General features: G+C 43.7%; 2 protein-coding genes across 2 annotated transcripts in view; one reads left to right on the top strand and one right to left on the bottom strand.

Moving 5' to 3' along the window:
- Positions 1-6,582: 6,582 nt before the first annotated feature.
- On the bottom strand, positions 6,583-7,101 carry LOC710274 (cytochrome c oxidase subunit 5B, mitochondrial). The gene has a single exon (XM_028850113.2). It carries the CDS (start codon positions 7,099-7,101, stop codon positions 6,691-6,693), a length of 411 nt encoding a protein of 136 aa, XP_028705946.1. The 3' UTR covers positions 6,583-6,690.
- Positions 7,102-14,156: 7,055 nt separating this feature from the next.
- The window catches only part of CSF1R (colony stimulating factor 1 receptor), a 34,271-nt gene continuing 26,280 nt past the window's right edge, over positions 14,157-22,147 (top strand). The window contains exons 1-3 of the mRNA XM_001107711.5: positions 14,157-14,332; positions 19,524-19,781; positions 20,212-20,496. Coding sequence (XP_001107711.5) covers positions 14,284-14,332; positions 19,524-19,781; positions 20,212-20,496 — 592 coding nt within the window. The 5' untranslated portion in view covers positions 14,157-14,283. The remainder of the gene's footprint in view (positions 14,333-19,523; positions 19,782-20,211; positions 20,497-22,147) is intronic.

The raw sequence follows: 22,147 nt of genomic DNA, 5'->3' as shown, positions 1-22,147 counted from the left end.
ACTTCCATCTCATTCTATCGGCCAAAGCAGCTCCCGCACGACCAAGCCCAGATTCAAGGGGTGGAGAAATAGGTATCACCTTTTTTTTTTTTTTTTCTGAGAGCAACTGCCAAGTCACATGGCAAACAGATCGGGTACTGAAAGGAATGAAGAATTAGGACCATTCACGCAATCTCCTTTGGATACAAAGAGGGGAAAGACAAACCACAGAACGGGAGAAGGCATTTGCCACCATGTAACCAATCATGCATATAATTGTGTGTAGCCGTATTGTACTTGTTTATTTGGTTTATATTATACTATTATATATATACTACTTTTTACTAATCTATTCTATTATTGATGGTTATTTCTTTTTTTTTTTTCCAGTTTGAGGCTATAATGACAAATGCTGCTATGTATCTTAATACACTTGTGTACACATTTCTATTGCACGTATGCCTGCTGGGGAGTAGAATTTGTTGGATCGTAAGATAATGCATTTTCGTCAACCTAAGTAAATAATGCTAAACTGTTTTCCCAAGTGGTTGTATCAATTTATACCCTTACCAGCAGTGTATGAGTTTTCCTGTTGCTCCACATCTTAGCCAACACTTGGTAAGGGATTTAATTTCTGTATATGTTGTATAGCTGGAAATGAACAGTACTTTAAAAAATATGGTTAGCCAGTGATCTTAGGTCCATTTAAAACTGTCTTTTCCTCCCCCATCCCCACCAGTTCTATTATCTGTCAAGTGTCCGTATGATCCATAGCTAGAAATTTTTTTTTTAAGAGATGGGCTCTCACTATGTTGTCCAGGCTGGACTCAAACTCCTGGGCTCAAGGGATCCTCCTGCCTCAGCCTCCTGGATAACTGGCATTGGTGCGTGCCACTGTGCCCACATACTGGGATCTTTATTTTGTACCACCAGTCTATTTGTCTATCTGTGAGCCAACATCAAGCTGTCTTAACTATCTTTATAATATTTCTTGATATCTACTGAAGAAAGACTTCCCTTTTCTTTTCATTTTCTTCAAGACTGTCTTGGTTATTCTTGGCCCTTTACATTTTTTTCCCATTTGTTTTATGAAAATTTAATTTACACACAATAAAATTCACCCTTTTTAGTCTACAATTCTGCTACTTATGACAAATGTATATAGTCGTGTTTATCATTGTCACAATGAAGCTATATTTCCATCACCAAAAAAATTCCCCGCCCCTCCCCGGTCCTTTGAAGTCCTCCCTCCACCTCCAGCCCAGGTCAGCCAATGATCTATTTTCTGTCTGTTTGCAAGAGTGTCATGTGAGTAAGATCATAGAGTATGAAGTTTTGCATCTGGCTTCTTTCACTTAGCATAAAGAATTTGAGAATCATCCACATCGTCATGTACATCAGAAGTTTGTTCCATTTAATTGCTGACTAGCGTTCTATTGTATGGGTATACCATAGTTTATCCATGTAACAGCTAAGGGACATTTGAGTTGATTTCAGTTTGAGCTGATTACAAATAAATCCACTAGAAACATTTGCTTAGAGGGTTTTTTGGGAACATCAATTTCCATTTTACTGAATTATGGTAAGGATTTCCTTTTTAACTCTATAAGATACTGCCAGACTGATTTCCAAAGTGGCTGCTCTTTTGCATCCCAACTAGCAATATGTATATGAGAGTTCTATTAATAGTTGTTAGTGGCCAGGCACGGTGGCTTATGCCTGTAATCCTAGCACTTTGGGAGGCCGAGGCGGGTGGATCATCTGAGGTCAGGAGTTTGAGACCAGCTTGGCCAACATGGCAAAACCCCATCTCTCCTAAAATACAAACAAAATTTAGCAGGGTGTGGTGGCGGGCGCCTCAATCCCAGCTACTTGGGAGGCTGAGGCAGGAGAATTGCTTGAACCTGGCAGGTGGAGGTTGCAGTGAGCCGAGATCATCCCACTGCACTACAGCCTGGGCGACAAGAGAGAGACTGTCACACACACACAAAAAAAGTTGTTTGTATTCTCATCCTTACCAGGACTTGAAACTGTCAGGTTTTCTGATTTTTGGTTTTAGCCATTTAATTAAGTATGTAGTGGTATTTCATTGTGGTTTTTAGTTTGTATTTTCCTAACAAATATTGATGTTGAGCATCTCTTATATGGCAAATTATCTTATCACTTATATATATTATTGTTCAATGTTTTCCTCGTTTTTACTGAATCATTTATTTTCATGTTGAGTATTGAAAATTCTTTATGTACTCTTGATAAAAGTCCTTTATAAGATATGCGATATCAAATATTCTCTCTTGATCTGTAGTTTGTCTTTTAACTATCTCTTTAAAAGAGTAGAAGTTTTAAATGTTGATGAAGTCCAATTTATAGATTTACTTTTTAAGGTAAGCCAAGTGAAACAGTGGGTGTGGAGAAGGAACAAAGAAACCTGTAACTGGTTGTGATCAATTTGTTGTAAACACCCCTGCACTCAGACAGCCTAATTTTTTTTTTCTTTTATGGATTATATGGATCTTTTTAAGCGTTGTGTTTAAGAAATCTTTCCATAACCCTCAAGGTCATGAAGATTTTCTCTATTTCTTGTAATAATTGTATGGTTTTGCATTTAGGTCTTTGATCCATTTTGAGATAATTTTGTATAAGGCTTAAGTTATAGATCAAGGTTTTCTATGTTTGTTTGATTTTTTGTTTTTTTCTCGTTGCATGTGGATAGCCAGTTGTTCCAGTACCACATTTTGGAATGTCTATTCTTTATTCTTTTAATTACTTTTGCAAATTTGTCAAAAATCAATTGGCCACATATGTGCGGTTCTATTTCTAGACTCTATTCTGTTTCATTGATATACATGTCTATCCTTTCACCAGTACTATATTATAGCTTTATAGTCTGTCAACTAGGTAGTACGAGGGCTTCAACTTTGTTTTTTTCCTAAACTATTTTGGCTAATCTAATTCCTTTATGCTTCCATATAAATCTTAGAATCAGCTTGTCAATTTATACAAAAATTCCTGCAGAGATTTTGATTGGCACTTTGTTGAATCTGTAGATTAACCTGGAGAAGAATCAGCATGCTTAAAAATATTGAATCTTCAAACCCATAAACATGGTATATCTCACCATTTATTTAGGTCTCATTCATTTTCTTTCCTCAGTGTTTTGTACACAGTATGCAGATCTTGCACGTATTTAGTAAGATTTATACCTAAGTATTTTGTGTTTTTTTCAGTGCTATTGTAAATAGTATTTGTAAAAACTAAATTTCACTTTTAATTTGATTTTTGATATTGACCTTGTATTCTGTGATCTTGCTAAGTTTACCTACAGTTCTAGTAACTTTTGTGCATTTTCTATGAAGACAATCATTTTATCTCCAAATAGAGACCATTATGTTGTTTCTTGTTTTGAACTCTTTCTTTTCTTTCTTTCTCTTTCTTTCTTTCTTTCTTTCTCTCTCTCCTTCCTTCCTTCCTTTCTTTCTTTCTTCCTTTCTTTCTTTCTCTTTTTTTCCTTCTTTCCTTCTCTTTTCCTTCCTTCCTTCCTTCTTTCCGTTCTTCCCTCCCTTTCTTTTTTTGAGACAGAGTGTCACTTTGTTGCCCAAGCTAGAGTGCAGTTGCACAGTCCCTGCTCACTGCAGGCTGGACCTCCTGAGCTCAAGTGATCAGCCTTCCAAGTAGCTAGGACTATAGGTGTGCACCACCACACTAGGTTATTTTAAGATTTTTTTGTAGAGATAGGGTCTGCCTATGTTGCCTAGGCTGGTCTCAAACTCCTGGGCTCAGGCGATCCTCCTACCTTGGCCTCCAAAAGTGCCGAGCTTACATTGTGAGTCACTACACCTGGTCTATTTCTTTTTCTTGCCTTACTACAGTGTCTAGGATATCCAGTACACTGTTGAATCGTTCAGTATAATGCTGAACAGACATCCTTGCCTTGTTTCTCATCTTAGAGGGAAAATATGCAATCTTTCACTGCTAAGTTTAATATTTGTGGTAGGGTTTTTACAGATGCCGTTTACCATGTTGAGGAAATTCCCTTTAGAAATGAACATTGAATTTTGTCAAAGCATTTTTCTGCAGCTATTAAGAAGCCTAGTGATTTTTAAAATCTTGATATGGTAAATTATATTGCTTGATTTTTGAATGTTGAACATTTCAACCTTTAATTCCTGTAATAAATACCACTTGGACCTGATGCATTATCCTTTTTATATATACTTGGATTTGATTTGCTAAGATTTTCTTCACAATTTTTGCATCTATTTTCATAAGGGATATTGGTCTATAATTTTATTTTCTTGCAATATCTTTGTGTGGTCATGATGTTGGGATACTGCTGGTATCATACAAGGAATTAAAAAGTGATCTCTCCTATGCTATATTCTTAAAGCGTTTTTGTAGAATTGGCTTTCTTTCTCTCTCTCTCTCTCTCTCTCTCTTTCTTTTTTTTTATGGAGTCTTGCTCTTGTTGCCCAGGCTGGAGTGCAATGGCACGATCTCAGCTCACTGCAACCTCTGCCTCCTGGGTTCAAGCAATTCTCCAATTTCAGCCTCCCAAAGTAGCTGGGATTACAGGCACCTGCCACCAGGCCTGGCTAATTTTTGTATTTTTAGTAGAGACAGGGTTTCACCATGTTGGCCAGGCTGGTCTCAAACTTCTGACCTCATGTGATCTGCCCGCCTCGGCCTCCCAGAGTGCTGGGATTACAGGCGTGAGCCACTGGGCCAGGTCAGTATTATTTATTTCTTAATTGTTTGGAAGAATTTGCCAGTAAAACCGCTTGAACCTGAAGAGTTTTTTTGTTTGTTTTTGGTTAGAAGGTTTTTAACTGCAAGTTTAGTTTTTAAAAATAGATACAGAACTGTTTATGTTATCTATTATTCTTAAGAGAGTTTTAGCAGTTTGTACGTTTAAAGAATTTGTCCATTTTATGCAACTTAGTGAATTTGTTGGCATAGAGTAGTTCATAGTATTCCCTTATTATTCTTTTAGTGTTGGTAGGGTTGCTATTGATGTCCACTTTCCATTCTTGATATTTGCAATTTGTGTTTTTCTTGCTTTTTTTTTTTCTCTTGGTAAATGTTGTTAATTTTTTTCCAGTGAAAAAGCTTTTGGTTTTGTTAATTTTCCCTAAGTCTTTTGTTGTGGATTTTGATTTCTGCTCGTGTCTTTATTTCCTTCCTATGGTCAATTTGGATTTAATTTGTTCTTCTTTTTCTAGTTTCTTAAGGTGGCAGCTTTAGACCATTGTTTTCTTATTCAATTCAAAATATTTTCTAATTTCTCATATGATTTCTTCTTTGACTCATGGGTTGTTTATAAGTGTGTTGTTCAATTTCCAAATATTTTCAATTTCCTAGATACCTTTTTGTTAATAATTTCAAGTTTGATTCTGTTGTGATGCAAGAAATACTTTGCATAACTTAATTATTTAAACTTTTAAAGATGTGTTTTAAGTGTCAGAATTGGTCTGTCTTGGTGAATGTTCTATATGCCCTTGAGATGAATGTGTATGATGCTGTTGTTAGGTGGATAAAAATCAATTAGGTCAATGGTTTATGATTTTATTCAGGTTTTCTATATCTTTACTGATTTTCTCCCTACTTGTACCACCTACAACTGGGAGAGGAGTGTTACAAGAGACTTTTATATCTGTCCTTTCAGGTCTATCAGTTTTGTTTCACGTAGTTTGAAGCTCTGTTCTAAGGTGTATATACACCCAGGATTGTTATGTCTTCTTGTAAAATTGATTCTGTCTTCACTATGTAATGTCCCTCATTATGCCCAGAAATATTTCTTGTTCTGAAGTCTATTTTGTCTGACATTAATACAGCTATACAGGTACTCCAGGTTTCTTCAAGTTTTATTTTTGATTGATACATAATAATTGTACTTTTTTTTTTTTTTTTTTTTTTTTGAGATGGAGTTTCACTCTTGTTGCCCGGGCTGGAGTGCAATGGCTTGATCTTGGCTCACTGCAACCTCTGCCTCCCAGGTTTAAGCAATTCTCCTGCCTCAGCCTCCCAAATAGCTGGGATTACAGGCACCTGCCACCACACCCAGCTAATTTTGTATTTTTAGTGGAGACAGGGTTTTGCCATTTTGGTCAGACTAGTCTCGAACTCCTGACCTCAGGTGATCTGCCCACCTCGGCCTCCCAAAGTGCTGGGATTGCAGGCATGAGCCACTGCGCCCAGCCTCAATAATTGTACATGTTTATGGAGTACAGTATGATGTTTTCATACATATATATATTGTGTAATGATCACATCAGGGTAATTAGCATGTCTATTGCCTTAAACACTTATCATTTCTTTTTTTTTTTTTTTTTGAGACGGAGTCTCGCTCTGTCGCCGGGGCTGGAGCGCAGTGGCCGGATCTCAGCTCACTGCAAGCTCCGCCTCCCGGGTTTACGCCATTCTCCTGCCTCAGCCTCCTGAGTAGCTGGGACTACAGGCGCCCGCCACCTCGCCCGGCTAGTTTTTTGTATTTTTTTAGTAGAGACGGGGTTTCACCGTGTCAGCCAGGATGGTCTCGATCTCCTGACCTCGTGATCCGCCCGTCTCGGCCTCCCAAAGTGCTGGGATTACAGGCTTGAGCCACCGCGCCCGGCCTTTTTTTTTTTTTTTTTTTTTTTTTTGCCAATGCAACAGCTAGTCTTTACTGGAAAGAAGAAACTTTACAGCACATTTTGAGTAACTTAGTACAGGCGCTCAGTGTGCCAGCCGGTGGGGCACCAGCTTGTAATGGGCTCCACAGCGGGGGCATCGCTGGGCCTCGCCTTCATGCAGCCAAAACCAGACGACGCTGGTATTGTCCTCTTCACAGATGCAGCCCACTATTCTCTTGTTGGTGATGGAGGGAACTAAATTAGGGTCTTCCTTGGTGCCTGAAGCTCCCTTTGGGGGCAGTATATTGTATGGGTCCAGTCCCTTCCTTGCAGCCAGCATGACCTCCCTCTCCAACCCAGTCGCCTGCTCGTCATCGGTGGGAACACCACCTCCAGATGCCATGGAGCGCACCGCGGCCACGCCACTGGGGCCGCGAGCCCTCAGGGCCTGCGCGGCCAGCGCTCCAGCTCCGCGAAGTAACCTTGAAGCCCTCGCGTCCTCAACACTTATCATTTCTTATGGTGAGAACATTCAAAATCCTTCTACCATCTTGTTAGATGTTTTCTATTCATTCTTTCTGGTCTTCTTTCTTTCCATCTTTGTCTTCCTTTGGATTGAGTATGTATTATGTCTCCATTTCATTTCCACTATTGACTTATAATTTATACCTCTTCAAAAATTTTTGAGTGATTAAAAAGAGAGAAAAATTTTTAGGGAGCGTCCTAGGTTTACAATTTGTATCTTAAATTAATCAAAGTCTACCTTTAAATGATAAAACGTTACTTTAAATACAGCATGAGGGCCGGTGCCGTGGCTCACATCTGTAATCCCAGCACTTCGGAAGGCCGAGGCAGGCAGATGACCTGAAGTTAGGGGTTCGAGACCAGCTTGGCCAACATGGTGAAACCCTGTCTCTACTAAAAATACAAAAATTAGCCAGACGCGGTGGCAGGTGCCTGTAATCCCAGCTACTCGGGAGGCTGATACGGGAGAATCACTTGAACCTGGAAGGTGGAGTTTGCAGTGAGCCGAGATCATGCCACTGTACTCCAGCCTGGGTGACAGAGTGAGACTCCATCCAAAAAACAAACAAGAAAAATAAGGAAAGCATGAGGACCTGACAAGAGCAGACTGCACACCCTTTCTTCCCGTTTTTCATAGTGCAGTAGTTCCCCCTTATTGGCAATTTCAGTTACTTGTGATCAATCCATGTCCAAAAATATGAAGGTACTTTGAGAGAGAGAGACTACATTCACGTGGCTTTTATGACAGTAAAGTGTTATAATTGTCTTATTGTATTATTAGTTATTATTGTTAATCTCTTACTTTGCCTAATTGATAAACTTTATCATAGGTATGTAGGTGATATGGTTTGGCTGTGTCCTCACCCAATTCTCACCTTAAATTGTAATAATCCCCACATGTCAAGGGTGGGGCCAGGTGGAGACAATTGAATCATGGGGGCAGTTTTCCCCATACTGTTCTCGTGGTAGTAATTAAGTCTCACGAGATCTGATGGTTTTATAAATGGGAGTTCCCTTGCCCATACTGTTTTGCCTGCCACCAAGTAAGATGCGACTCTGCTCCTCCTTTGCCTTCCGCTATGATTCTGAGGCCTCCTTAGCCATGCTGAACTGTGAGTCAATTAAACCTCCTTTCCTTTAGAAATTACCCAGTCTAGGGTATGTCCTTATTAGCAGTAAGAGAACCGTCTAATACAGTAGGTATAGGAAAAAACATAGCATATACAGGGTTTAGTACTATCTGCAGTTTCAGGCATACACCAAGGTTACTGGAATGTATCCCCTGTGGAGATTGCTATAAATGCATATGTAAAAGTGAAACGTATGACAACAATATATTTCACTTTTAATCTGCTATAAATATCCAATACATTGCTACTACTTTTGCTTTAAATCAGAGATTGGCAAACTATAGCCTGTGGACCAAATGTAGCCTGCCTCCTGTTTTTGTAAATATAGCACACTTAATAGTTTATGTATTGGCTATGGCTGTTTTTGCACTGCAATGGCAGAATTAAGCAGTTGCCCCAAAGACCGTATGGCCACAAAACCTAAAATATTTACTATTTGGTCCTTGACAGGAAAAAAATTTTCAATGCCTGTTTTAAATAGTTATCTTTTCAAGCATTTAAAAGGCAACCATATTTTTTATGCTTACTTTTATTCCATTTTCAGCACTTTTTATTTTTTAATGTATATCCAACTTGCTAGCTGGTATCATACTCCTTTACCTAAAGAACTTCCCTTAGGATTTTTTTTTTTTGTAGTGTTGGTCTGCTGGCAATGAATTCTCATAGTTTTTGTTGGTCTAAGACAATCTTTATCCCTTCTCTTTTTTTTGATATAAAATTCAAATAACAAAATTAAACATTAACCATTTTAAGGTGTACAATGGCATTTAGGACAAATACAATGCTGGGCAGCCATCACCTCTATCTTGTTCCAAGACATTTCATCACCCCAAAAGAAAACTTCCTTCTCATAAGCAGTCACTCCCCATTCTCCCTTCCTACATCCTCTGGTAACCACTCATCAATCATCTGCCTCTACGGGTTTACCTGTTCTGGATTTTTCAAATAGATGGAGTCGTATGACATTTTGTGACTGGCTTCATTGACTTAACACAGTGTTTTCAAGGTTCATCCACATCGTAGCAGGTATCAGTATTTCATTCCCTTTATAGCTGAATAATATTCAATTGTATGGACATACCACATTTTGTTTAGCTGTACACTGTTTCCACCTTTTGGCTACTGTAAATTATGCTGTGTTGAATATTTGTGTGCATTTGTTTGAGTCCCTATTTTCCATTCTTTTGGTTTTACCTAGAAGTGATATTTCTGGATTATATGACAATTATATGTTTAACTTTTTGAAGAATTGTCAAACTGATTACCATAGCAGCTGCACCAGTTTTCATTTTTACCAACACTATACAAAGGTTCCAATTTCTCCACATCCTCACCAATACTTGTTATCCGATTTTTTTTTATTACGAACCTAGTAGATATGAAGTGGTATCTCAAGGTGGTTCTGATTTGCACTTCCCTAATGACTAATGATATTGAATATTTTTTCATGTGCTCTGGAGAAATATCTATTCAATTTTTTGCCTGTTTTTCAAAAAAATTATTTTAGATTCGGGAGTATACGTGCATGTTTATTACATGGGTTCATTGCATAATGGTGGGGATTTGGCTTCCAGTGTACCTGATACCCAAATACTGAACATTATACCCAATAGGTAATTTTTCACTTCCTTTCTGTCCTCTCCCTTTTCCTTCTGTCCTTCCACCTTTGAAGTCTATTCTCTCCATCTTTATATCCATGAGGACCCTTTGTTTAGCTCCCACTTATAAGTGAGGACATGCAATATTTGAATTTACCTATTTTTAAATTTAATTGTTTATCTTTTTGTTGAGTTGTAGGAAACACTACAGCTTTCATTCTTTTTTAAAATTTATTTTCCCATAAATATTTATTGTGAGGGACAATAGAGTGGCTTTAGCTACATATTGCGCGATTCTACATACATTCTTTAGTTACACACTGTATGATTCCATTTAGAAAAATGGCATTATCCTCTAAAGCACAAAGACATTATGGAAAAGGCAAAACTGTAGGGATAGAGAACAGATCAGCAGTCATTTGGTGTAAGGGGTTGGGGAAGGGCTTTACTACAAAGCAACATGAGAAACATTTTCTAGTGATGGAGCTGTTCTGTATCTTGACTACAGTGGTGGTTACATCATTACATATATTTGTCAAAACTAATAGAACTATGCACCAAGAGTGATTTTTGCTGAGGAAACACTACAACTTTCATTCTATATATATTCTGGATATATTTATTTATTCTGGATATAAACATTCATTCTGTGTGTTATCTTTTTCTCTTGACAGTATCCTTTGATGCACAAAAATGTTTAATTTTGATTATGTCCAATTTATTTTTCTTTGGTCGCTTGTGTTTTTAGAAACATGTCTGAGAAATCATTTCCAATTCCAAGGTCATGAATATTATCTCTATGGTTTCTTTTATGGGTTTAATAATTTTAGCTTTTATATTTAGGTCTTTAATTCATTTTGAGTTAACTTTTATATGTGATGTAAAATAAGGATTCAACTTCATTCTTCTGCATGTGACTCTAGTTCTTTTAGCACCTATGTTGAAAAAACTGGTCATTCTCCATTGGATGGTCTTGTCACCCTTGTTGAATATCAGTTGTCCATGAATGTGAGAGTTTACTTCCTGAGTCTCAATTTTATTCTATTGATCCATATAGCTATTCTTATGCCGATACCACACTATTTTGATTTCTGTAGCTTTACAGTAAGCTTTGAAATTGAGAAGTGTGACTCCTCCATGTTCTCCTTTCTCAAGATTGTTTTGCATATTCAGTGTCCCTTGAAGTTCCATATGAATTTGAGAATCAGCTTTTCCATTTCTGCAGAAAAAGGCTGTTGGTATTTTGACAGGGAATATATTGAACCTATAAATCACTTTGAGAGTACCGCCATCTTATTAAATCCTCCAACTTAGGAAAACAAGGTGGTTTTTTCATTTATTAAGGTCTTCTAAATTTCTTTCAACAGTGTTTTCTAGTTTTCATTGTAAAAGTCATGCAACTCCTTAGTTAAGTTTATTCCAAAATATTTTATTATTTTAGATATTACTGTAAATTAAGTTGTTTTCTTAATTTCCTTATTGGAGTATTGCCAGTACCATAGAGCTATGTATGTTGATCTTGTATCCTGCAGCTTTGCTGAATTTGTATATTAGCTCTAATAGTTGTTTTTTTGTAGATCTTTTAGGATTTCTCTATATATAGGATCATGTCATCTGTGAACAGAGAGAGTTTTACTTCTTCTTTTTTAATTTGGATGGCTTCTGTTTCTTTTCTTCCTGATTGCTCTGGCTAGGACTTCCAGTACTATGTTGAACAGAAGTGGTGAGAGCAGGCGTCTTTCTCTTGTCCCTGATCTAAAGGGACCAGCTCTCAATCTTTTACCATTGAGCTTGTTGTGCTTTTTCACATGTGCCCTTAATCATATTGAGGCTGTTCCCTTTTATTGCTAGTTTGTTGGGTGGGTTTTGTTTTGTTTTGTTTTTAATGAAAACATGTTGGGTTTTACAGTTACATCAAGTGACATGATCATAGGAGGATTTTTTCATTCTATTAATGTGATGTATTACACTGATTTTCATGTGTTAAACCACCATTGTATTTCTTGGACAAATCCCACTTCATCATGGTGTATAATCATTTTAATATGCTGTTAGATTTGGTTTGCTAGTGGCTGGGTGCAGTGGCTCATGCCTGTATTCCCAAAACTTTGGGAGACCAAGGTGGGCAGACTGCTTGAGGTCAGGAGTTGGAGACCAGCCTGGCCAGCATGGTGAAACCCCATCTCTACTAAAAATTCAAAAATTATCTGGGCATGGTGGTGGTGCATGCCTGTAATCCCAGCTACTCAGGAGGCTGAGACATGAGAATAACTTGAACGTGGGAGGCAGAGGTTGCAGTGAGCTGAGATTGCTCCACTGCACTCCAGCCTGGGCAACAGTCAGACCCTGTCTCAAAAAAGAAAAAAAATTTGATTTGCTAGTACTTTTTAAAAATTTTTTGCATCTGTATTCATGCATTTATATTGGTCTGTAGTTATCTTTTCTGGCAATGTTTTGGTCTAGCTTTGGTATCAGGAAAATGCTGGCTTCGTAGAATGAGTTGAAAAGGATTGGTATTAATTCTTCTTTAAATGTTTGGGAGAATTCACCAGTAAAGCCATCTGGTCCTGGGCTTTGCTTTGTTGGGAGGTTTTTGGTTACTGATTAAATCTCTTTTCTTCTTATAGGTTTATTTGGATTTTCATTTTCTTCTTGAGTCAGCTTTGATATTCATGATTGCTAAAAGTTCAAAACACTCTTCTGAAAAAGAAAGTGCATATATACACCATAAATATTCATACAAACACACGCATACACACCACACAAACACCCGAGTACGTGGGAATGATCATTTTCCTGGATCAATGTTATATCAAGATTTTTCAATTTCAAGAAGTAACTTTAGGCTGGGTACAGTGGTTCATGCCTATAATCTCAGTACTTTGGGAGGCCAAGGTATGTGAATCACTTGAGCTCAGGGGTTTGAGATCAGCCTGGACAACATGGTGAAACCCCATCTCTACCAAAAATATAGAAATTTGCCAGGCATGGTGGCACATGCCCCTGTAGTCCCAGCTACTCAGGAGGCTGAGGTAGGAGCATGGCTTGAGCCTGGGAGGTGGAGGTTGCAGTGAGCCGAGATCACACCACTACACTCCAGACTGGGTGACAGAACCAAACCCTGTCTCCAAAAAAAAAGAAAAAAAGAAGAAATGACCATGTTCTTTAGAGATAAGAAGTAAAATACTAAGCGAATCAACTAAAAGAGGTAAAAGCAATTGCCTCCGGGAAAAGGGGGAGGAAAGGAATGCTATATATTTTAAGAATTATGCAGAAACATTAGATTCTTTGTAAAATAAATAAATAAATAAATAAATAAACAATGTAAGTAAACCATGAAAGATAGTTTTATAAGCAGACTGCTGGGATCCAAATCCTGTCTCCACCATTTGGTAGCTGTTTGACCGTGGTCAAGCTTAAGGCGTTTGATCTCTCTGAGCTTTAGTTTTTCCATCTGTGAAATGAGAATGACAATAGTACTTACCTACATAAAGTTTTGCAGTACTAAAGGAGACAGTGAATGTAAAGGGATTGGCTAGTAAGTGTCCCGTAAAAGGAAGTTTATTGCCAGTATTATCAGGCTCTCCCAGACCAACCTGTATATAGGAGGAAAACAAACTCTATTTCTCCTATTGTCTCACAACACAAAATACTTCTGACACCAGATGTAGGGGATGGGCATGTTTCCCCATAGACCAAGCAATCAACCAATTGTTCAGATTCTGCAGCAGACACGAATCTAGTGCCCTCCAATTCAATTCAATCACTGTATTTACCTAGAGGTATCGTCAGATCTCACAGCTCGAAGGCTTGAGCCCAGGAGTTTGAGCCTGCAGTGAGCTATGATGGAGCCACAGAGCTCCAGCCTGGGCAACAGAGTGAAACTCCGTCTCTAAAATAATAAATTTTTCAAAGATATGTATTACTTTGGAGATTCCAAGGATTTTAGGAGTTGTAAGCCAGGAAATGGGGGTAAAGAAAAAATGTACATGTCAGAATATCACACAACCTGACTTCTCTTTGGGCTCTGCCAGAGCCGCCTGATCACTCTGAAGACCCTCATTTGTGGACTAACTGTCTGGCTGCTCTTGGATATGTCTCTTCTCCCAGGACCCCTTGCAGGTGGCTTTAGAAGGGCCCCAACTTAGGTCCCCCTGGGCTCAGGCTGGCTCTGCCCTACTGCGACCCCTCCCTCTTGGGGTCAAGGCTTTGTTTTCTTCTTAAAGACCCAAGATTTCCAAACTCTGTGGTTGCCTTGCCCAGCTAAAAGGGGAAGAGGAGGATCAGCCCAAGGAGGAGGAAGAGGAAAACAAGACAAACAGCCAGTGCAGAGGAGAGGAACGTGTGTCCGGTGTCCCGATCCCTGCGGAGCTAGTACCTGGAAGCTCTGTGCCCTGGGCGCCTTACAGCCCTGCACCTGCCTGCCGCTTCCCCACTGAGGCCATGGGCCCGGGAGTTCTGCTGCTCCTGCTGGTGGTCACAGCTTGGCATGGTAAGAGCAGAATGGGGGGCGGGGGACTTTGATGGGGTGTGACAGAGAAGACCCCTGTGAAAGGATTTAGCCCTTGCCCCTCACTGGGTGTCCCCAGGCTGTGTTTTAGTCTCCCCATCACTGGACTGCAGGTTTGTGGGTATCTGCTTTGGAGAGGTAGTGGGGTGAAAAGAGGTGGGTGTGGTGGAGCTGGTCCACCTGGTGCTGTGGATACGTCCCAGCTCCGCCATCCACTCACTGTGTGTCCTGAACAAGCCTCTGATACTCTTGAGGCTTCAGTGTCCACTTCTATTCAATTGCAGGTGTTGGGGGGCAGGGGGACAGTGATAGACTAGACCAGAGCAGTGCTTTTCATACTTTCCTGTGCATACAAGTTACCTGAGGATCTTGTTACAATGCAGATTCAGACTCGGTCGGTCTCAGGTGCAACCTGAGATTCTGCATATCCAACACACTCCTGGGAGAGGTGAGATGCCGGCACTGCTGGTCCAGACCTACGCTGAGTTGGGAGGACCTGGAGAGCCCCTGATGGCTCTGGCAGCTCTGCCAGCCTGTGATTTGATGATTCTATGCAACACCTGGCCTGGAAGGGCCTGATAGGGGTGGTGGTTCTTCCTTGGGTGGCTTGTGTAAGGGGTCAGAGGGAGAGATGAGGCTGACCTCTCTGGCCCAGGGCTCAGGAGAGGGGAATTTGGGGTGAAAGGGGTATAGGGCTAGAGGAGGGATTGGGAAGAGGCCAGCGCGGGTCTCCTGGGCCAGAGCCCTCCCAGACACAGGCTGCCAAGTCTCAGGAGGTCCCCAGGCAGCAGCAGTTCTGCAGAATTTCCATCTGGGAGGGAACATGACAAGAGGTGAGGGGCTGCTGTGCTCGGCTTGTTGGCCCAACAAACACATTTCTATTCTATTGCCTGCTTATTCGAAGGGACCTTGGGGGAGGATGGGGATGGAAGGGGAGAAAAGACAGCCTCACCCTGGCCTCTTCAAAGGAGGACCCTGGGGCTGTGGCACTTCTGGTCCCCGGTGAGGAGATGGCCCACTGACCATCCTTTTCTGGCCCAGGCAATCCCACTGAGCTTGAGTGTCTGGCTTTGTTGTTTTTTTTTTTTTTTATCCTGAGACAGAGTCTCTCTCTGTCACCAGGCTGGAGTACAGTGGCACAATCTCAGCTCACTGCAACCTCTACCTCCTGGGTTCAAGTGATTCTCCTGCCTCAGCCTCCTGAGCTGGGATTACAGGGGCACACCATCATGCCTGGCTAATTTTTGTATTTTTAGTAGAGATGGGGTTTCACCATGTTGGCCAAGCTGGTCTCAAACCCCTAACCTCAGGTGATCCACCTGCCTTGGCCTCCCAAAGTGTTGGGATTACTGGCATGAGCCACAGCGCCTGGCCTGGACTTATTTTGCAGTGTAACTTACATGCAGTAGAAAGCACAGGCTCTTAAGTTCAATGAGGTCTGACAAATGCATACACAGTGTATCCACCACCCCCATTGTCTCAGAGAGTCCCACAGGTTTGATTTCACTGCCTTGTCCTATCCTTACACCCAGAACCTACCTGTGGGGCAAAAACTAAAAAGTATCTGAGCCAGGTCTCAATTTGTTTTTTATTATTATTTTTTTAATTGAGATGGAGTCTTGCCACCAGGCATGGTGGCTCACACCTGTAATCTCAGCACTCTGGGAGGCCGAGTTGGGCAAATCACCAGGTCAGGAGTTTGAGACCAGCCTCACCAATATGGTGAAACCCCTTCTCTACTAAAAAATGCAAAACTTAGCTGAGCGTGGTGGCAGGCGCCTGTAGTTCCAGCTACTCAGGAGGCTGAGGCAGGAGAATCACTTGAACCCGGGAGGCAGAGGTTGCAGTGAGCCAAGATCATGCCACTGCACTCCAGGCTGGGCAATAGAGCAAGACTCCATCTCCTTTTTTTTTTTTTTTGTTTGAGACGGAGTCTTGCTCTGTCGCCCAGGCTGGAGTGCAGTGGCATAGTCTTGGCTCACTGCAACCTCTGCCTCCCAGGTTCAAGCGATTCTGCCATTCCCAAGTAGCTGTGATTACTGGTGCCTGCCACCATGCCTGGCTAATTTTTTTATTTTTGGTAGAGACAGGGTTTTACTATGTGGGCCATGCTGGTCTCTAACTCCTGAACTCAAGCGATTCCCCTGCCTTGGCCTCCCAAAGTGCTGGGATTACAGGTATGAGCCACCGTGCCTGGCCTCAATCAATGTAGAAGTTTATTTTGCCAAGGTTAAGGACATGCTGGCAAGAAAAACAAAACATGGAGTCACAAAAATATTATGTGGTCTGTGCCATTCTGGATGAATTCGAAGGCTTTAACATTTAAAGGGGAAAGTGGGCTGGAGGGAAAAAGGGGACATTGTGGTAATCCACATGTTGCAAAAGAAAAGTAGCAGGTAGGGGAACAGTCAATTACCTCGGTTCAGTAAATTGGCTCTTTACATAGGGAAAGTGAGCATAGAGGAGCTGCCTGTGGGATATTTTACCTTTCATCTGTCGCTATCAGCTTAGGAATAAAAGGCAAGGCAGCTTCTTGCATGACTCAGTTTTCAGCTTGAGTTTTTCCTTTTGGCAGAGTGAATTAGGGTCCGGAGTTTTTATTTTCCCTTCCCAGGGGCATGGTGTGTGGGAAGGGGGCCAGATGGTTGTCCAGGGTCCAGTCCCAAGAGAAAGAAGAGATGGGGAGGCTGGAAACCTAAGTTTTCAGCCCAGTAGACCAATGGTGAGTAGATTAGAAGCCACTGGGAGGAGACTGGGGATGGTACTGGAGGACTCTAGAGAGAGAGGGGGGCTCGCTCTTCATCACTGCGATGAGATCCTGGGCTGAGAAGGGGCTGTAGCCAGCCTTGGTGTGCAGTGTGTGTGTGTGTGTTGGGAGAGAAGAGTAGAGATTGGCGCACATTCTGGAAGTGACGATGGAGGGGCTTCCAGGCAAGTGGGAGCTAGTGGAGAGGTGTAGGGCATGGGGAGAATTGGGGAGTGGAGATGAGGAGGGGAAGAATGGACAGGCACAGAAAGGGACCTCAGTTAATGTTCATAGCCCATGCCCCCACCCCGAGGAGGATGGGGACCAAGCTGGCTTCCTTCCCTGCTAGCCAAGCCAGCAGGGGAAGTTGGCTGTGGAAATTGCGGGTATCAGCCTTATCCTGCGTGAATATCTGGGACAATAGGATAGGACAAAATAGGACAGACATCGTTCCCTGGCCACATTTCCTGGAGGCCGAGGCAGGGTCTAGAGAGACAGGCTGGGGGAAGGGATGGGAAAAGCCCCCTGTGAGGCATGAGGCAGGTGTAAAAAAGGAACAAATGGAATCACAGAATCCAAGGTTAAAATCTTGAGTAATCAGAGTTGGCCCAGAAGGGACATTAGAAATGTAGCAATTAAAGCAGGTACCCAGGCAGGAGCAGTTCTATATATCATCTCACTCAACCCCCCTGAAGTTTTTGGGGTGGGAGCTGGGATTATTCCCATCAGACAGAAGAATAGCCTGAGGCTCAAAGAGGTTAAGCAACTAACCCAGCTGGTAAGGGAAGAACCAAGTTCCAAACCCAAGTTGGTGTGAGCCCACACTCCAAGCTGTTTCCTGCTATAAAACCCCCGCCTGGGGGCCCGAGACTGCCGCCGCAGTGATAGGGTAGCCCCAGCTCTGTTGAGATTTGTTAAAAGGCTGCTAGAAATGACATTTGTCCCTCTTCCTGGTGGTTGCGCTGCATAGGAGGCTACAACCCCAGGTGGCAGCCTTGGCTGTGTTCACAATTCACTCAGTCCCTTGTGTAGATAGAGTCTTGGGAAGAGGGGATGTACATTCTGATGAATACAAAATCAAAACATGAATTAAGCCATCCCAAAAGGACTTGAGAGAGAAAACCTTTCCAATTCTGGGCTCTATGGTGGGGCAGGGGGAATTCCCATTTCAAGGGGGTTTGCAGAGAACGACCGAGAAACCGTGAATTCACCCAAAGCCCTTGGGGCTGGCCTGTCGTTGTGCCCCCATCACTGGGAATAGGAAGGGCCAGAGCTGAGGAGTTGGATGGCCAGGGTCAGCCAGTGGATCAGCATCAGAGCCCGGCCTCACAGCTGCCCCGCAAGTGGCACTCCCTCTCCCTGCCTGGAGAGAGGGCAGTGGCTAGGAGGCTGGGGAAGCAGAAGTGAGAACATCCCTGTAGAAGGGCCACAGGCTGAGCGGAAACCGGGGGCTGAGCCTGACGCCAACAATGTGTTTCCGCCCATACAGGCTGGGGGGCGCCTGGCAGCCCCTTGGAGGCTTGAATCAGCTCTCACTTCCCTCCTTTGCCCCTATTTTAGGCCCTGGAAAAATGCTGACGCTGCAGAGGCAACGGGCCTTCTTCCCAGACAGCCTGATAGGGGTTTCAAGTTCTCTTTTCTCCTTCAAGAAAATTTTCCTTAAAAGAGATTGGCTTCCCGGTAAACACAGATGTGTGGGGGTGCAGGGGTGCGCTGCTGGGTGTAGACTAGGAATAAACAACATAGTGACTAACTCTTACTGAACCATTTATTTGGTGACAGGTGATGTTCTAAAGGCTTCCCATGCATTTAAAATGCCTAACATAGCGATGAGTGGGTATGATGATTATCCCTGTTTTATAGGTGGGGAAACTGAGGCACGGAAACTGCCATCCCAATGTGCTGCAGACCAGATGTCCATCAGTGGGAGTGGGCACACCAGGAGATTCCTGGGACCTCTCTAACTCTGCTGGGCTAAGATCCTACGTCTCTTTTTTTTCTTTCCTATGTGAATTAAGTCAGAGGACTTGGCTGTGAACATTCCATTCATTTCTTTCTTCATTCGGTGGTGGAAATACATCCACTTTGTACACAGGGTTAAAAGAGTTCATTCCTGGGGAGAAGAAAGATGTCATCACAGCAGGGTAGACTGAGGCAGGAGGCTGAGGACCCCAGGGAGAAAGAGGCCTGAATGAGAGGCTGAGCAAGCTGCAAGCCCCCTTTCTCAGAGAAGGGACCTCCTGGACATCAGAGGCATCAGTCTAACCCTGAGTAGGTTGAGGGTTATGACCAGGGGGCAGGGGCTAATTCAAGGTGGTTCCTTGATGGCACAGCACCATCCCTGCCAGGCTACCACCCATCTCAGAGTCAGGTCGGCCCAAGGGGTGCATCCTAGACCTCACTTCTGTCTGCTGTCCCTCCCACCAGGTCAGGGAATCCCAGTGATAGAGCCCAGTGGCCCTGAGTTGGTCGTGAAGCCGGGAGAAACGGTGACCCTGCGATGTGTGGGCAATGGCAGTGTGGAATGGGATGGCCCCATATCACCTCACTGGACCCTGTACTCTGATGGCCCCAGCAGCGTCCTCACCACCACCAACGCTACCTTCCAAAACACAAGGACCTATCGCTGCACTGAGCCTGGAGACCCCCTGGGAGGCAGCGCCGCCATCCACCTCTACGTCAAAGGTGAGGAGTCTGAGCCTCCTCCCAAAAGGCCTGGCCCAGCAGGTCCCACTACAGTGGGCCCTAAAATTAACAATCGTAACAATTCAGCTCTGCATTTACTGAGTGCTGGCTATGAGCAAAGACCTGGAAGAGCTTCTAATGTGATGCAGTCCTCCCAATGACCCTGCAAGGCGGGTCTACGATGATGCATTTTCTAGAAGTGCAGGGAGATTGTCCAAGGTCACGCAGCCTCACATAGTGGGACTAGAGTGGAGCCCAGGTGCGTCCGACTCTAGAGCCCCTATGCTGAAGTGTCCACTGAGTTATCCTGGCATGGTGTGAGCTCAGATGAATGACCAGCCTCTCTGAACTTCCCTGTCACCTATGTCCAAGTACTCCTTGGCCCAGTGGAGGAAGGGCAGTTATAACCCTGTGCCCTTCTCTACCCTAGATCCTGCCCGGCCCTGGAACGTGCTAGCAAAGGAGGTGGTGGTGTTTGAGGACCAGGATGCACTGCTGCCCTGCCTGCTCACAGACCCGGTGCTGGAGGCAGGCGTCTCGCTGGTGCGTCTGCGTGGTCGGCCCCTCCTGCGCCACACCAACTACTCCTTCTCGCCCTGGCACGGCTTCACCATCCACAGGGCCAAATTCATTCAGGGCCAGGACTATCAATGCAGTGCCCTGATGGGTAGCAGGAAGGTGATGTCCATCAGCATCCGGCTGAAAGTGCAGAAAGGTGTGTGGGGCACAAGGGGACCAGCAACCAGGCCTGGAGAGCGGGGACAGAGAGCCGGCAGCCACACGGGTGGTGGCTGGGGACTGGGCGTGATGGGGGGTAGCGGGATGTCCTCCTCCTTTCACTTCTTCCCCTCAGTGGTTCCACGATCATCCATGGGGCAGGACTGACAAGGTGTTGGGGCAGGGAGACAAACCACATGTGAGCAAATAACTCAGTGGGCAAGGTCATCTCAGGTCATTACACATGCCACACAAAAAAACATTCAACAGGGTAGCTGAATAAGAGTGTGTCAGGTGGGGAAGCCTCACTGAGAAGAAAACACTATTAGAGCTGGAATCTGAATGACATGAAGGAGGTGGCTGTGCAGAGATCTGCTTCAGCAGGGGGACAGTGAGTACCAAGTGGTGAGGTGGGAACAGGCTCTGAATGTTCTAGGTATGGAAAGAGGACTGAAGCTCAGCCTCAGACATGGATTTCCCACTCGGGGCCTGCCTAAGGCCAGGTGCTGGGCACGTAAAGGGGAGGGATGCTGAGCCAAGAGGCAGGGAGGAGATGGTGGGCACGTGTGACGGCTCTTGCAGTGGCCAGGTAACAGTGGAGGTGGAGTCTCACCCTGCTGGGATGGCAGGCGGGATTCTGGTTTCTGGGAGGACTGGTGAGAGCAAGCAGGGCCCCAGGCTGAGGACCTGGGCTTGAGACAGCAATCAGTCCCTGTAACGAGGGCCAGGGTCAGAGTGAACTAGCTAGCCCAATGCCCCTGGGACCTGAGGCCATTAAACCTGCCCAGGAGGTCAAAGGACCCCAGCCATGTGGGCAGAGGAGGCCGTTAGGGCTCTTTCCTGGCACTTCATCCCGCAGAGCCCTGGGTTGGCCAAGAGCCAAGGGTCCTGGGCCCTAGCTCTACCTTGATCCCCCTCAGGGACCTTGGAGTCCTTTCATGTCCCTGGGCCTTAGGAATCTGGATTAGATTATCTTTCAACAGCAGCAATGGGCATAAATATGAATTTAAGGCTTACTGTGCATCAGGCATCTTGCCGGCTGCTGGAATATTCCTGTCATGGATTTGACATTCGACTACAGTCTAACTATTTAATAGAAAGTAAATACAAACGTGATGAGCAAGAAACCAAGCTGGGGAGTGGAGGGCGTGGAGGTGCCAGGGAGGCTAATTCATATCAGCTGGTCACAGAGGCCTCGCTGAGGAATTTTTGAGCTAAAGATCTAAAGGATGAGAACAGCCTCCCATTTTGAAGAGTGGGAGGAAAGGCATTCTAGGAGGGAAAGGTGAGTGCAAAGGCCCTGTGGTAGGAAAGAGGTGCAGGGGGCTGCAGTGCAGTGAACAAGGGGTGGGGTTGTCAGGGCGATCAGAAACAGGTTGGGGTATGGAAAGGACTTTGACTTCTTTTCTGAGAGTAACGGGAAGCCCCTAATGTTTACAGAGGAGAGAGGCATGGTCCCATTTATATTTGTAAGAGGTCACTTTGGTGAAGAGTCCAGGTGCAGGGGGCTCGGAGGGAGGCAGGGAGGCCTCTGAGGAGACTGGTGCAGAAGTCCAGAGTGGAGAATGGTGACGGGACTGGGAAGGGGTAGAGGTGATGGAGAAAGTAGACTTTCCAAGGCCTCTATAAGACAGGACTTGCAGTCGGGG

This window comes from Macaca mulatta, chromosome 6, assembly GCF_049350105.2.
Source record: "Macaca mulatta isolate MMU2019108-1 chromosome 6, T2T-MMU8v2.0, whole genome shotgun sequence".
Taxonomy (NCBI): Eukaryota; Metazoa; Chordata; class Mammalia; order Primates; family Cercopithecidae; genus Macaca; species Macaca mulatta.
This window is presented reverse-complemented; position numbering and strand designations above follow the sequence as displayed.

Excerpts from the sequence above, each read along its gene's own strand:
- LOC710274 (XM_028850113.2), bottom strand. The coding sequence starts at position 7,101 with ATGATAAGTGTTGAGGACGCGAGGGCTTCAAGGTTACTTCGCGGAGCT.